The sequence below is a fragment of the Perognathus longimembris genome, chromosome 3 (genome assembly GCF_023159225.1).
Source record: "Perognathus longimembris pacificus isolate PPM17 chromosome 3, ASM2315922v1, whole genome shotgun sequence".
NCBI classification, from domain to species: Eukaryota; Metazoa; Chordata; class Mammalia; order Rodentia; family Heteromyidae; genus Perognathus; species Perognathus longimembris.
In genome coordinates, this window is record NC_063163.1 from 450,771 (window position 1) to 463,416 (window position 12,646).

General features: G+C 58.6%; 1 protein-coding gene across 2 annotated transcripts in view; it reads left to right on the forward strand.

The window, feature by feature from the left end:
• Positions 1-8,493, forward strand: part of Gas6 (growth arrest specific 6) — a 32,560-nt gene extending 24,067 nt beyond the window's left edge. The window contains exons 11-15 of one of the 2 annotated variants that reach the window (XM_048341036.1): positions 2,005-2,169; positions 4,320-4,488; positions 6,041-6,213; positions 6,867-7,095; positions 7,999-8,493. In XM_048341036.1, the coding sequence (XP_048196993.1) occupies positions 2,005-2,169; positions 4,320-4,488; positions 6,041-6,213; positions 6,867-7,095; positions 7,999-8,156 (894 nt within the window). In that variant the 3' untranslated portion in view covers positions 8,157-8,493. The remainder of the gene's footprint in view (positions 1-2,004; positions 2,170-4,319; positions 4,489-6,040; positions 6,214-6,866; positions 7,096-7,998) is intronic. The other variant, XM_048341037.1, reaches the window with a different exon arrangement.
• The last annotated feature ends 4,153 nt before the right edge of the window (positions 8,494-12,646 follow it).

The following is a 12,646-nucleotide window of genomic DNA, read 5'->3' on the forward strand; positions in this document are numbered from 1 at the left end:
CAGTGGCCTCAGAGCCTGTCTAGACGGTGACGCCCTCACCCAGAGTGTGGTGTGGCTCCACACAGCCTCGCCGTGTCGCAGCTCCGGCGGGAAGTGGCAGAGCGAGGCCTTCACGGGCAGAAAGCCGGGCACACCACTGCCATGCTTGGCATGGTCAGAACTGGAGAGAAACGAGCGTGTTTGTGCAGGGAGTTTTAGCTTGGTTATAAATCTCCAAAGGAGAGCAGGGGCGCAGGGGCCTGGGGAAGAGCACCGAGGGACTAAGGTATGATGACGGGCTTCATAAAGATCTGGGGAGTGTTGTGCCCCACGAACATCTCAGCCTTCGTGCTGCATCGAACGGTGAGAAGAGCTCAGACACAGGGCTTGCTTTAGGGCACAGTCTAACCTCCAGCTTTGAGTTCAGTGCTGTTCCACCCCGTGGTCTGAGTAGTTCCTCCGTAGCTGCACCAGCCACCACAGGAGCGTGCTCCCAGACCACCGTGTCCAGAGCCACAGACTCAGAACAGCTTCCTCAGGAGAAGGGAAATGAGCAAGTCCATGCGTTCTTTACTGAAGATGAGTGGATTACATGAACTATGCTAGCGCTAGACTTTGGGCTGGAGCCTACTTATAGGCAAGCCCCAGTGGGTGGTTTTACTTTGGTTTCTCCTCAAAGCCCATGTGGGCATCAGACGTGGCAGAAGTGACCGTGGAACCTTCCCACAGATGTCTTCTGTAACGTGTTTATGACCTCAAATGTGCCTGGAGGCCAGCACGAGAACTGGAGGGAGATGTCTCCATCCCCACAGCCCTGACTGAGCTCAGAAGAACCACAGTGTGGCCAGCACTGCCTCCTGCACCTAACACTGGGATGCAGGCACCAGCCCACACCAAGTGGACCATGGTCTCATGAAGTTGGGGCCTCGTGGACACGAGTGGCAATGGCCGTGGCCTTGTGAGGTTGGGGCCTCGTGGACACGAGTGGCGATGGCCGTGGCCTTGTGAGGTTGGGGCCTCGTGGACACGAGTGGCGATGGCCGTGGCCTTGTGAGGTTGGGGTCTCACAGACACGAGTGGCGATGGCCGTGTCCTCGTGAGGTTGGGGTCTCACAGACACGAGTGGCGATGGCCGTGGCCTTGTGAGGTTGGGGCCTCGTGAACACGAGTGGCGATGGCCGTGGCCTTGTGAGGTTGGAGCCTCACGGACACGAGTAGTGATGGCCGTGTCCTCGTGAGGTGGGGGCCTCACAGACACGAGTGGCGATGGCCGTGGCCTTGTGAGGTTGGGGTCTCACAGACACGAGTGGCGATGGCCGTGTCCTCGTGAGGTTGGGGTCTCACAGACACGAGTGGTCATGGCCGTGTCCTCGTGAGGTTGGGGTCTCACAGACACGAGTGGTCATGGCCGTGGCCTTGTGAGGTTGGGGTCTCACAGACACGAGTGGCGATGGCCGTGTCCTCGTGAGGTTGGGGTCTCACAGACACGAGTGGTCATGGCCGTGTCCTCGTGAGGTTGGGGTCTCACAGACACGAGTGGTCATGGCTGTGTCCTCGTGAGGTTGGGGTCTCACAGACACGAGTGGTCATGGCCATGTCCTCGTGAGGTGGGGGCCTCACAGACACGAGTGGCGATGGCCGTGTCCTCATGAGGTTGGAGCCTCACAGACACGAGTGGCGATGGCCGTGTCCTCGTGAGGTGGGGGCCTCGTGGACACGAGTGGCGATGGCCGTGTCCTCGTGAGGTTGGGGCCTCGTGGACACGAGTGGCGATGGCCGTGTCCTCGTGAGGTTGGGGTCTCACAGACACGAGTGGTCATGGCCGTGTCCTCGTGAGGTGGGGGCCTCACAGACACGAGTGGCGATGGCCGTGTCCTCGTGAGGTTGGGGCATCTCCTAAAGGTGACGGCACCGAATCTCACTCATTAGGTCGGTGCTTTCTGGCCCAGGTGACATGGGCCGGGCCCCCCTGGTTGGAGGAGAGGGTGCCTCTGCCATGTGTGCTCACATACAGGTCTCCTTCAGATCTCCGTGGAGGAGTTGGAGCGGAATCTGGTGATCAAGGTCAACAAGGACGCAGTCATGAAGATTGCCGTGGCTGGAGAGCTGTTCCAGCATGGCAGAGGCCTGTATCACCTGAACCTCACGGTGGGCGGTGTGCCCTTCAAGGAGAAGGACCTCATCCAGCCTGTGAGTGCCCTGTCTGTGTGCGGGGGGCAGGGGGGGCAGAGGGGAACTCGAGACCCTGGCGGTGGAGGGAAGGAGGGGAGGCGAGCTCCAGGCTCTGGCGGTGGTTGGCTGAGCTCCCTGTGCTCTTCCACCCAGCCCCGGGATGGAGCAGGGGAGGACGCAGGTTCCCAGGCTGATTGATGAACAGGGATCGGCCCTGTCGCTAACTCACTGTCTGGCTTTTTGAAGCTAGTTTGGGTTTTCATTTGAGAAATGTCTGTTTGGCCGTGGAGATGAAATGCAATACAGTCATTTTTTTAAATATATTTTTGTTACTTTAGCTGTACAAAAGAGTTGCCATTCAACAAAGCAGTTTGTGAACACAGTGTATCTTGATCGCTGTCTCCCCTTCCTTGCTTCCCCCTACTCCTCCCCTGCCCGCCCCTCCCTCAGTTTTCTTAGTTTTGTAGGGTGTTTGCTGGATTTTATGACTGCATTCTCCCACCCTTCCTCTCTTCATTTATCTATCCTCCTTCCCTTGACCCCATCGCTAGCTTTTGAGTACCCATTTCCTGGTGTTTATTTTCCCCTGAATCTAGTGTATTTCAGTTGATACATTTACGTACAGTTGCACACCACCTTGAAGTGTTTATTCACATTTTTACAAATTATTCTCCCTTCTACATATGAGAGAGAACATGCACACCTTTTGTCTCTCTGGGCCGGACTTACTTCACTTAACATAGTTACAAAATTCCGTTGTGTATACAAACCACATTTTCCCGATCCATTCCTACATTGAGGTCCTCTGCGTTAATTCCATGCCTTGGCGATGGTGATGTGGTGCTGCAGTGAACATGATGTGCGGAGGGCTTTACTGTGTCCTGGTTTGTAATCTTTTGGATAGATGCTCAGGAGTGGGATTGCTGGATTGTAGGGTAGTCCTATGTTTCGATTTTTGAGGAACCACCATATGGCTTTCCAGAGTGGTTAAACAATTTTACATTCCCACCAACAGTATACTGGAGCTCCTTTCTGCCCACATTTGCACCAGCGCCTGTTACTGTTTATATTCTTTTTTTTTTTTTTTGGCCAGTCCCGGGCCTTGGACTCAGGGCCTGAGCACTGTCCCTGGATTCTTCCCGCTCAAGGCTAGCACTCTGCCACTTGAGCCACAGCGCGACTTCTGGCCGTTTTCTGTATATGTGGTGCTGGGGAATCGAACCTAGGGCCTCGTGTATCCGAGGCAGGCACTCTTGCCACTAGGCTATATTCCCAGCCCCTGTCACTGTTTATATTCTTGATGTCCATTCTAACTGGGGTGAGATAGAGTTGTTCTGATTGCATTTCTTTCATGGCCAGCGGTGTGTCTGACGGTGTAGTCATTTTTTAACATTTTAGACAGTTCCCAAGAGTGTTTTGATTGGCTGTCAGGATTTCCACAGGGAAGAAAGCTGACTAGACAATGACAGTACTGGTCATTTCTCAAGGTCCTGCCTTCTTCTGCCCTCTCCTCAGCTCAGCTCAGCTGTACACCTTGTCTCTGACTCCCCGTTAGCTGAGGTCAGTGGACACACCCCTTGGTTTTGGGGCATCCATATCTGACAGAAACTTAGGCTTGTGATGGAGTGGCACTGAGGGTCATTCTCAAGAGAATCTGAGGGGCTGTTCTGTGCACAGTGCACAGAACCACCATCACCCTTCTGTGAGGATAGAGGTATAGGTCATCCGCCACACGGTGGGTAAGACCCTGACTGAGCTGGAACTGGCAACCCCCAACCCTGAGCCGTTTTCCAGCCATGCTTCACAGAGGTGAAGGAGGAGGGGAGAGGGAGGAGGGGTCACGGCACTGAGCTGCTCCCCACACCTGTCCAGGCAGGTGACGGTGCCCTTCATCCTGTAAGTGGAAAGCCTGGATGCAGACGGAGCAGAAGGGCTGCCCTGGCGCAGTGCACTACCCTTGCCATGGGTACATGGAAGGCACACCGAGCTATTCAAAAAGGAAAAGCCCTTCTGTGAATAATCACAATAGACTATACCTGTGTTGCTGCCCATTTCCATATACCTAAGCCAGGAGGGTACCACCCAGAGGGTCAGGTGGCACCAAGCAGGTGGCCTCTCCTCCTCTGTCTGGCTCCTGGGACGTGTCTGTGACTCACCTGTCTTTCTAGATGAACCCTCGTCTGGATGGCTGCATGAGGAGCTGGAACTGGCTGAATGGGGAAGACAATACGATCCAAGAAACCGTGAAGGCAAACACGAAGATGCAGTGCTTCTCTGTGACAGAGAAGGGATCGTTCTTCCCTGGAAATGGGTTTGCTTTCTACAGCCTCAGCTACAGTAAGTGGGCCTGGCCTCCCACTGTCGGGAGGACCTCCAGCTGGTACATGCTAAAATGTGAGCTGTTAGGACTGTCAGGGACAAACTGGCCCTGAGGTTTGGGGTGGGTGCAACTTCAGGCAGAACCCAGTTTCCAGGGCAGCTGACCTATTGTAGGCAAGCTAGGATTTGTGATGACTGGTTGTAGGTGGGTAGGGATCCATGCTGACCAGTTATAGGCGGGCGGGGATCTGTGCTGACCAGTTATAGGCAGGCGGGGATCTGTGCTGACTAGTTACAGGTGAGCGGGGATCTGTGCTGACCAGTTATAGGCAGGCGGGGATCTGTGCTGACCAGTTACAGGTGAGCGGGGCTCTGTGCTGACCAGTTATAGGCAGGCGGGGATCTGTGCTGACCAGTTATAGGCAGGCGGGGATCTGTGCTGACCAGTTATAGGCAGGCGGGGATCTGTGCTGACCAGTTACAGGTGAGCGGGGATCTGTGCTGACCAGTTACAGGTGAGCGGGGATCTGTGCTGACCAGTTACAGGTGAGCGGGGCTCTGTGCTGACCAGTTACAGGTGAGCGGGGCTCTGTGATGACTAGTTATAGGCGGGCTGGGCTCTGTGCTGACCAGTTACAGGTGAGCGGGGATCTATGCTGACCAGTTACAGGTGAGCGGGGATCTGTGCTGACTGATGCTGGCAAGTGGGAATCTTAGTTGCAGGCCAGTGCCCACCGGGGGGATGGGCAAGGTACCCTCACCTCACCCTTCACAAGGAATGGTCTGTTTACATTCCCATTCCTCCCTAATGAATTGTCTGTTTATAGTCTTCTGAATGTTTTCAATCCATGTGCACTCATCTCAGTGAACTATTGAGAATTGACCACTATAGATGCTCTCTAGGGATAGGACAGGAGACTGGTTTGAGGAGGTGGTGGTGAAAGAGGATGATGGGGACAGGCTGGCTTTCCCCCACAGGCTGGCCGGTGGAGATGAAGGGGGAAACGGGCCGGCCGGTGGAGATCAAGGGGCAGCACAGGCCCATTCACACGGCCTCCCAAGCTCTCGGCAAACTTCCACCCTGCAGAAGTACCTGTGGCAGTGGGTGGGAATGGAGAGGCCCGCGGCCCGCGGCCCGCGGCAAGGGCGTGTGATGCACGAACTCTTAAGGAGGGTGGCGGGGGCCTGGGCGTCGGGTGGACTGTAGCCCTCAGGCGAGCCCCCTTGGTCAGGTCTGTGCAGCCTGGGAGTCGCTGGAGGGCATTTGAAAGCCAGGTGCTGGTGTGGACAGTGGGCGCTGTCCTCACGTGTCCCTGTGCCCCATGCCGGTCATCAGAGCGCAGTGCCGGCACTCCCCTCCCGTCCCCGCTGTGGGCCGTCTGCTAAGACCCGGGGCCCCACGGACTCAGGCTGCCGTGGTGCACCCCACCTGCCTCCTCGCCAGGCAGCGCCTCTGCCGCCGAGAGCAGGCGTGTGGACCGTCCGCGTGGCCTCTCCCCTCTCTGCTCCGCCGCTCACTCTGCCCTTTGCGCCACTTGTATCGCCTGGTGATGGGCTGCTTTCATCGCAGCGCGGACCTCCTCGGATGTCGGCACGGAAACGACCTGGGGAATAGAAGTCGTGGCTCGGATCCGCCCTGCTGCCGACACAGGGGTGCTGCTCGCGCTAGTGGCCGACGACCATGCCGTACCCCTTTCTGTGGCCCTGGTTGACTACCACTCCACGAAGAAGCTGAAGAAACAGGTAAGCACCCATCCCCCACGCCAGCCCCAGGGCCGTGCTCTCTGCAGCGAGTTACCTGACCTCCTGTGCCCAGGAGGCCCTTCCCGGCCCAGAGCCTCTGCCTCCACCCGGGGCCTGTGCCTGGCAAGTGCCCTCTGGCTTGTGACCGGGGTTGTCATGTGATCACACACAGCCGTGATAGAAGCCACGGTGGCCCAGGGGGCCAAGGGGGCAGAACCAGGCCTTGAAACCAGCGCCTGAGAGCTGCTGTTGCTTGGGGGCATGCCCCACCGAGCCCGCCGCACGGTACGCACTAAGCCTGAAGCTTGGTACACACGGAGCCTGTGTCGTGGTATGCACCGAGGCGGCCACGTGGTACACACCGAGCCTGCCGCATGGCGCGCAGTGAGCCCGCCGCACAGTACACACAGCCTGCAGCCCAGTACCAAGGGAGCCTGAAGTGTGACGCTCACAGCCTGCAGCCCCGTGTGCAGTTGGTGGGAGGGGATGACATGATCCTCCATCACCTCTCAGCTGCCCTCCCCCGCCAAATCCCAGTGCAGGTGTGGCCCCCAGGACTCCTGTGGGCCCGGGGCCCCCCCGTGACCTGTGACCACCAGGGAAGTGTGGAACCCCTGGCATTCTGACCTCTGCACCCGTCTCCACCCCTGCAGTTGGTGGTCTTGGCAGTGGAGGACGTGGCCCTGGCTCTGATGGAGATCAAGGTGTGTGATGGTCAGGAGCACGTGGTCACTGTCTCCCTGAGGGATGGCGAGGCCACTCTGAAGGTGGACGGCACCAAGGGCCAGAGTGAAGTCACGGCCTCCCAGCTGCAAGAGCGCCTCGCCACACTCGAGACACGCCTGCAGGGCTCCGTGCTCACCTTTGTGGGGGGCCTACCAGGTAGGTCCTCCCTGTGCTGTTCCTGGGGTGGTGCCCTGGGCCAATGGGCTGCCTTCCTCCCCACACCAGCCCCGATGGTGACTGCACGAGCGGCTTCCGTTGGAGAAAGGGGACGTGATAAAGGGTGCTGCCCAGTGTGGTCACTGACACTGAGTAAACAGCTCTTATCTGGGCTGAGGACGCTGCATGGGCCGGCCCTGGTCCAAGTCAGCCCTGCCCTCCCCGGTCCCTTGAGGAGCATCATCTGAGAGCCAGTCAGACCCAGGCTGAGGAGGAGGCTGGGCAGACTCTGTGCCGGGCCAGTCACTAGCACTGTTAGGCCGACAGAGTGGCCAAAGGCCCTCCGGTGTCCAGCAGGGTCCTGCTTGATCTTACAGACCCAGGACAGAACTAGGGTGCCATCCACCTAGAAATGTTCTTATTATCTGAAGTCAAGGCACAGTGGAGGACCCAAGTCCTCCCATTGTGAACTGGTCTTTGTCTACACTAAACAGCAGGACTGTGTCCAGATGAACTGACACGGACTATTCAGATGTAATCCCCAAAGCTTAGGGAAGAGGAGAGAGCAGGAGAGCCACCGCCGCAGGGTGACTCCCGGCTCCAAGAGGCAGGCAAGGGAAGAACCTTAACTGACACCCTGGGGAGGCCTAGGGGAGGGGCCACCGTTGACACGGGGGACGGGGGGGGGCATCTGCAGGAGCTGGAGGGGCCCGGGGGCGGGGGGGCATCTGCCAGAGCTGGAGGGGCCCGTGGTTACCACGCAGGGCAGGCTCACATCCAGGCAGGGATAACGACGTAGACTCCATGCCCCACCGGCCTATGGCTGGTGCCAGGTGCTGCTGAGAGTGGCAGACCGGTTCTGGCCAGCCTGGCTCTGCCGGCTCAGGGTATTTGTTCCCACAGCAGGGGTGCCGGTGACATCTGCACCCGTCATCGCGTTCTACCGAGGCTGCATGACACTGGAGGTCAACCAGAAGCCCCTGGACCTGGACGAGGCCGCGTACAAGCACAGCGACATCACTTCACACTCCTGCCCCCCCGTGGAGCACCCCTCGCCCTAGACAGCTGCCTCAGGACCAAGAACGAGAGGCCCGCGCGCCTCCCTCCTGGCAGCAAGACGCCAGCTTTGATGCAGCCCCTGAACACTGGAGTGGGCAGGGCCGCGCCGCCTTGCCAGCTGCTTTCCTTCGAGACCTTTCTTTGCCTGTAACATATCTGTACATAGCGGGACTGATGTGGGAGGCCGGAGGCCCCGCGCTCTGCCTGTCCGCCCGAGGGGAGCTGGCGGAACAGCACTCGGTGGGCGCTGTGGGAAGGCCCCACGGCAGCAGAGCACACTTGAAGAAAATAATTCTCTTTTATTTTTATTACCACACGCTTCTTTCTGACTCCAAAATATGGAAAAATAAAATATTTACAGAAGCCTTTTTAACCCTGTGTTGACCACTGTCTGCTCTTTTGGGTGGATCAGCCCTTAGCAGCTCTTGAGAAAATGGACTTGGGGGGCCAGGACACATGGTGTGGCTGGAGGAGGTCGTGGGAGGTCAGGGCACGTGGACCGCGGCTGGAGGTGGCCGTGGGAGGTCAGGGCATGTGGGCCGCGGCTGGAGGTGGCTGTGGGAGGTCAGGGCACGTGGACTGCAGATTGACGTGGTCATAGGAGGTCAGGGCACATGGACTGCAGATTGACGTGGTCGTGGGAGGTCAGGGCACGTGGACTGCAGATTGACGTGGTCATGGGAGGTCAGGGCACGTGGACTGCAGACTGATGTGGTCGTGGGAGGTCAGGGCACGTGGACTGCAGATTGACGTGGTCATGGGAGGTCAGGGCACGTGGACTGCAGACTGATGTGGTCGTGGGAGGTCAGGGCACGTGGACCGCGGCTGGAGGTGGTCGTGGGAGGTCAGGGCACGTGGACCACGGCTGGAGGTGGCCATGGGAGGTCAGGGCACGTGGACCGCAGATTGACGTGGTCGTGGGAGGTCAGGGCACGTGGACCGCAGATTGACGTGGTCGTGGGAGGTCAGGGCACGTGGACCGCAGATTGACGTGGTCGTGGGAGGTCAGGGCACGTGGACCGCAGATTGACGTGGTCATGGGAGGTCAGGGCATGTGGACCGTGGCTGGAGGTGGTCGTGGGAGGTCAGGGCACGTGGACTGCAGATTGACGTGGTTGTGGGAGGTCAGGGCACGTGGACCGTGGCTGGAGGTGGTCGTGGGAGGTCAGGGCATGTGGACCGCGGCTGGAGGTGGTCGTGGGAATCAGGGTATGTGGACCGCGGCTGGAGGTGGTCGTGGGAGGTCAGGGCACGTGGACTGCGGCTGGAGGTGGTCATGGGAGGTCAGGGCACGTGGACCGCGGCTGGAGGTGGTCGTGGGAGGTCAGGGCACGTGGACCACGGCTGGAGGTGGCCGTGGGAGGTCAGGGCACGTGGACCGCAGATTGACGTGGTCGTGGGAGGTCAGGGCATGTGGACCGCAGATTGACGTGGTCGTGGGAGGTCAGGGCACGTGGACCGCAGATTGACGTGGTCGTGGGAGGTCAGGGCACGTGGACCGTGGCTGGAGGTGGTTGTGGGAGGTCAGGGCACGTGGACTGCGGCTGGAGGTGGTCATGGGAGGTCAGGGCACGTGGACTGCGGCTGGAGGTGGTCGTGGGAGGTCAGGGCACGTGGACTGCCGATTGACATGGTCTTGGGATGTCAGGGCACGTGGACCGCGGCTGGAGGTGATTGTACTGGGCCAGGGCGTGTGGACTGCAGCGAAGGCAATGCGAGACGTGCCCTGATACTTCCTCGCGTCCAGGCTGGCACTCCCTGGCTTCCCAGGAGCCTCATCGCCTGGGTGATGACAGAGGCTAGGGCTCTTTGACATTAGCCACAGGGCCTGTGTGTATTCACTCTGAGAATGGAGCGAATGGGGTGTACAGGGTGGCTGTGTGGGGTGACGGTGGGGTGGCTGGGGGGGTGGCATGTGAGGTGCCTGTGCGTGAGTTGATTGTGTGCAAGATGCCTGTGTGGGGGATGACTGTGAGATGGGGGTGGCATGCAGGGTGTTTTGGGGGTGACCGTGTACAGGGTGACTTGTGCAAGGTGACTATGCAGGATGACTGTGTGCAGGGTACCTGTGTGGGGACTCTGCGGGGTGACTGTGTGAAGTGACTGTGTGATGTGACTATATGCAAGGTGCCTCTCTGTGGGGTGACTGTGTAAGGGGTGGCATGTGGGGTGACTGTGTAAGGGGGTGGCATGTGGGGTGACTGCCTGTGTGTGGGGGGGTGACTGTGTGGAGGACACCTGTGCGTGGGCTTGGTGGCTGCAGAGGATGCCCGTCTTCCTGTCAGACCCCTTGCTTCTGGGCCTAGCCTATGTCGTTCAAAGAGAAAATCCACTTCCTCCGCTCCAAGGCTGCGAGCGGAGTGAGGACAGCAGGAACGGCTGCTTCACGGCAGGGTGTGCTGCGCCCCTGCGCCTCGGTGCACTCGTGTCTAGGTGTTCCCGGTGGACTTGGACCCCACACCTGGAAGCCCCCCAGAAGGTCTGGGGGTCGCAGAACCGCTGAGCACGGCTCCAACTAGTGTGGGAAGCGTGGTTCTGCTGGGCCCCGGGAGCCCCCATGCCGCCCCGGTTGGGCCTCCCGAAGCCTTGGGTGTAGAACCTCCTGGGCTTCAGATCCGCGCCAGCTCTGGCAGCCCAGCAACCCCGTGGCCCTCTGTGGTTTGCTTCCTGGTTGGTGGTAGCTCTGGAATGTTCCCATGGAATGTTCTCAAGGCGAGCCCTCCAACCAGTCCTACTTCTCCAAGAAGTCAGGGAGCCAAGAGAAGAGGAAGACAGATGCCGGTGTTGGGGCTAGGCCACAGGCTCCACACAGCCCCCCGGGACGGCAGTATCGAGGACCTCTGCCGTGGGGAGGTGCCGGCGCTCTGTCTGGGAGAGCCCAGCCACCAGTGTCTCCTGGGGTTCCTTCCTCCGACTTGGTTGGTGCCACGGCCTTATTCTATCTCCTGCCAAGCAAAGCAAAAACCTGCCCGGGCCAAACAATGCAGCCTATCCTGCCAGCTACCATCACGTGGCCTCTCCCGGAACTCTGGGCCGCAGAGGCTGAGGACAGACGGTCTCCTCAGGGTGGACCGTGCCAGCATGCCGGGGAGACGGAGAAGACGAGGAAGGAGGCTGGGATGGATTGCGTTGTCGATGTGTAGGTTTGAGTGGATTGCAAAGTTTTCTTTTTTGAGGAAGAGAAGAATTTCTTCTGTGGGTTTTGTTTTGTGCTTAGCATGTCCTTGGTGGGTCTTTTTTGAGGTTTGCTTTGTGCGTGACCTCTAACAGCGCCTCATTTTTCTCCCACAGGCACATGCCCCCCTCAACAGCACACACACTGATAGGGAACAATGTTTCCCAGGACTAGATGTGCCTAAGAGCAAAGCTCTTTCAAACCACTGATTTTAGACAGAAGATCATTTAATTCTGAGGTTGGGCCAGGCATAGCCCAAAGCTGAAATCTACCCAGCTGTCATCTGACAGAACTAATGCTTGTCCAGAGCCTCCATCCAAACAGCCTCCCTCTGACCAGATGCCAAAACCTAAGCACAGCCTCTACTGACTACAGCCAACCAGAGCCACTGTCTGACCTCACCCTCCATCTGACCACACCCCCATCTGACCAGACCCCCCATCTGACCAGATCGCCCATCTCACCAGATCCCCCATCTGACCAGATCCCCCCATCTGACCAGAGCCCCCACCCAATCAGAGCCTCCATCTGACCAGACCCCCCATCTGACCAGAGCCCCCACCCAATCAGAGCCTCCATCTGACAGTCTACCACATCATCAGTCTAGCCTAGACAAGCTGTTCCTGAGGCCACCCACAACCTCTGCCAGGGCCTCTGACTACAAGCAGTCACCAAGAACCCCCACAGTTCTGGAGTCGGGGTTTGTTCCTGTAAGGAGAGGTGGGGTTCCAGCTTCACCCAGAGACCCACAGAGGTTCCCCATCAGAACCATTGATCCAGCCCCATAGACCACTGGGACTCCAGTCAGCCTCACAGAGCTGCCTACATGAAGAGACAGCCCTGGCCCCCGCCCCCGCCCCGCACGCCAGCGCAGGGACACGAGCCACCGCCAGGCTCAGGGAGGACCTGTCTGCATTCTTGGTGGCTGGAGAAAGACATTTTTGTGGGTGTGAACAAACTTGTTGACCTTGGAGTTTAGTATTTCTTCATGACTCTTTAGGCAGGACTAAAGACCATGTCGGGGACAACGTTAGATGAGAGCATGGTGACAGGACATCTCAGGGGGGCAGGGACCCCTGCTCCAGCTCCACGTGTCTCAGACCCAATCAGCACCAGGCGGGGGACGTTGCTCCCTCGGATTTGGGGACCACGGCTCCAGGAGGCCGAGGCTTTGCGCCCAGGTCTGCAACTCAGCTTTGTTGCTCGGAAAAGACCCTGGTCATATAAATATTGAGTTTTATTTATATTTAGGGCATTAAGTGTGAGCAAAGTGCCTAGAAGGGCATAGAAGACCACCATACACAGGCCACCGCATCA